The sequence below is a fragment of the Pterocles gutturalis genome, unplaced genomic scaffold (genome assembly GCF_000699245.1).
Source record: "Pterocles gutturalis isolate BGI_N339 unplaced genomic scaffold, ASM69924v1 scaffold47061, whole genome shotgun sequence".
Classification (NCBI taxonomy): Eukaryota; Metazoa; Chordata; class Aves; order Pterocliformes; family Pteroclidae; genus Pterocles; species Pterocles gutturalis.
The window spans coordinates 13671-15775 of record NW_010104696.1 but is presented as its reverse complement, the minus strand read 5'-3'; the positions used below and the strand labels follow the sequence as shown (position 1 = coordinate 15775).

Below are 2105 nucleotides of genomic sequence, written 5' to 3'. Positions count from 1 at the left end.
TATATATTATAAAATATAAGGATACAACAGACATTTACATATTTACTTTGAACTGTTGTAAGAGCTTCTGTTGGTAAGCAGACTTTCTACAATAACATAAAAAGCAGTGCCTTGAATAGTTTGCATGTGTTCTGTCTATCTTTGTCATGCACAAGTGTAATTTTATTTTTCTCATTCTCTCCTCCCTAACTCCCCTCTCCTCTCTTGCACACTCTTTTCCCCTCCACCCCCCTTCCTTCTGCCACCAGGTGCTGTTTTATATTTCTCCAGTAAATAGATTGGTGGGAGCTCTGATGACTGTCCTGTTTTTTTTCCTGGTAAGAAGAGAAGGTTGGACTTCTTTTTATATGCTTTCTGGTGATAACTGAGACTGGCTGCACTGTTTCATTTGGAAAACAACTTACGTGACAATATAGAGTTATGTTGGTACGTTGCCTGAAAAATGGGTGAATTGTATGCATGTCCCTGTACCATGTACACATCTCCTAATACTCACTACTTGCACTCCGAGTTTTTTCTTGTGCTTAATCAGAGCCACTGGATCTTCTGTGTTGCCTGTGGGTAACATAGATGGGACCCTGAATAGGTCACACATTCCTTTCATGTTCCTTAAAAAAACAAAAATACAAACCTTTCTCTTCCTTCTACATGCACTCTTCGAAAAAAGAAAAAAAAGTAAAAAACAAAACCCTTAGCCTTGCTAATTGTTAGCTTCTAACCAGTCTTCTCAAAGCAAAAACGTAGGGGCAGATTCTTTAGGAGAGAAAATGTGGGGTGTTTTGTTTTTTTTTTTTTTAAACACACACTCTCCTCCCCAAAGTAGTGTTTTCCACTATGCACAAATCCACTGTTTTCTTTAACAAAAGTAATGTAAATTTCTAGTGAGATGCTGATATTCATGCGTGCTATCACTTTTCAGGTATGATTGAACATGGTCTTACTGACTGCTCACAGTACCGACCAAGAAAGAGCATATCAGAGGATACTGGCTTGCAGGAAACTACACCACGGTTAGATGACTATGTTTCTGTGTCTGCTGCTGATACTTCAAATGCAAACGTAGGAATGGGAAAGGAAGGCAGGAAGATGGCAGGAAACCATTCTCTGGAAGGACAAAAAGCAAATGTGCCTTTCTCTCAGTCAAAGAAGACTTGCAATGGAGCTCAGTCCTCCAGTGGTACTGTGCAGCGCTTGAAAGTTCCTTCCCGTGCTTCTCCAGCATCCTCTGAAAGTGACTGGGAGACCTTAGATCCTAGCATTTTGGAGGAGTCTAATTTGAAAGGAGGAGAACATGAAAATACAGCATCAGAACAGGCTGAAAATCTTCCAGGTGAAGGCGTGAGCTCAGAAAGCCTTCCAATCACTGTGCAGCCTCAAGCAAATACAGGGCATACAGTGCTTGTTCCAGGACTGGTATCTGGGTTGGAAGAGGACCAGTATGGTATGCCGTTGGCTATTTTTACAAAGGTAAACATGTTGTTCATGATGCCTCATAACTCATAAAGACATCTGTTTTTCAGAAGTGACTAATAATTTTGGTTGCCCAACTCCCAATGGACAGTAGGGTACTACAAAACACGTACGTACGGTCTCTAGCAAGTAACTGTGTTCCTAAGCAGGTGGAAAGCGTGAATGCATGTCTGAGAGGGGTTGCGCACACACACATGAACCCCACTTTTCTTTCATCTGTAGACTTACATACTATTTGCAGTTCTCTATGATGACAACCTGCAAGCCCACTGTGGTTAATAAATGGTGTGTATCAGTAACTACTGTTTTCTTTTACCTGAAGAATTGTTGTTCTAACCTATATGGAGTAAGATTGGAGTACTTAAGAAGTGTTTAGATGCCTCAGTCTAAACTAAGATTCTGAAAGCTGCCTCTTAGCTGACACCTAAGCCTATGTTTTCCTCTTTTAATTTTTATATTTGTATATATTTAGAGATGTGTATATGTATATATATGCATAAAATGGGTATATAAATGTATGTGTGTATCTATACACAACAATAAATAGAGATAGAAATAGAAATAGAGATATAAATAGAAATATAAATTTCATCCTTCTTTATCTTATAATTCTTTCTGGTTGTCTGTGGCTCTTT

The 2105-nt window shown here is 39.0% G+C and overlaps 1 protein-coding gene across 1 annotated transcript in view; it reads left to right on the top strand.

The window, feature by feature from the left end:
* Nucleotides 1-248: 248 nt before the first annotated feature.
* AVL9 (AVL9 homolog (S. cerevisiase)) overlaps nucleotides 249-2105 on the top strand; it is a gene marked incomplete at its 5' end in the record, with an annotated part of 10784 nt that continues 8927 nt past the window's right edge. Inside the window, 2 exons of the mRNA XM_010087131.1 lie at nucleotides 249-315; nucleotides 917-1467. Coding sequence (XP_010085433.1) covers nucleotides 249-315; nucleotides 917-1467 — 618 coding nt within the window. The remainder of the gene's footprint in view (nucleotides 316-916; nucleotides 1468-2105) is intronic.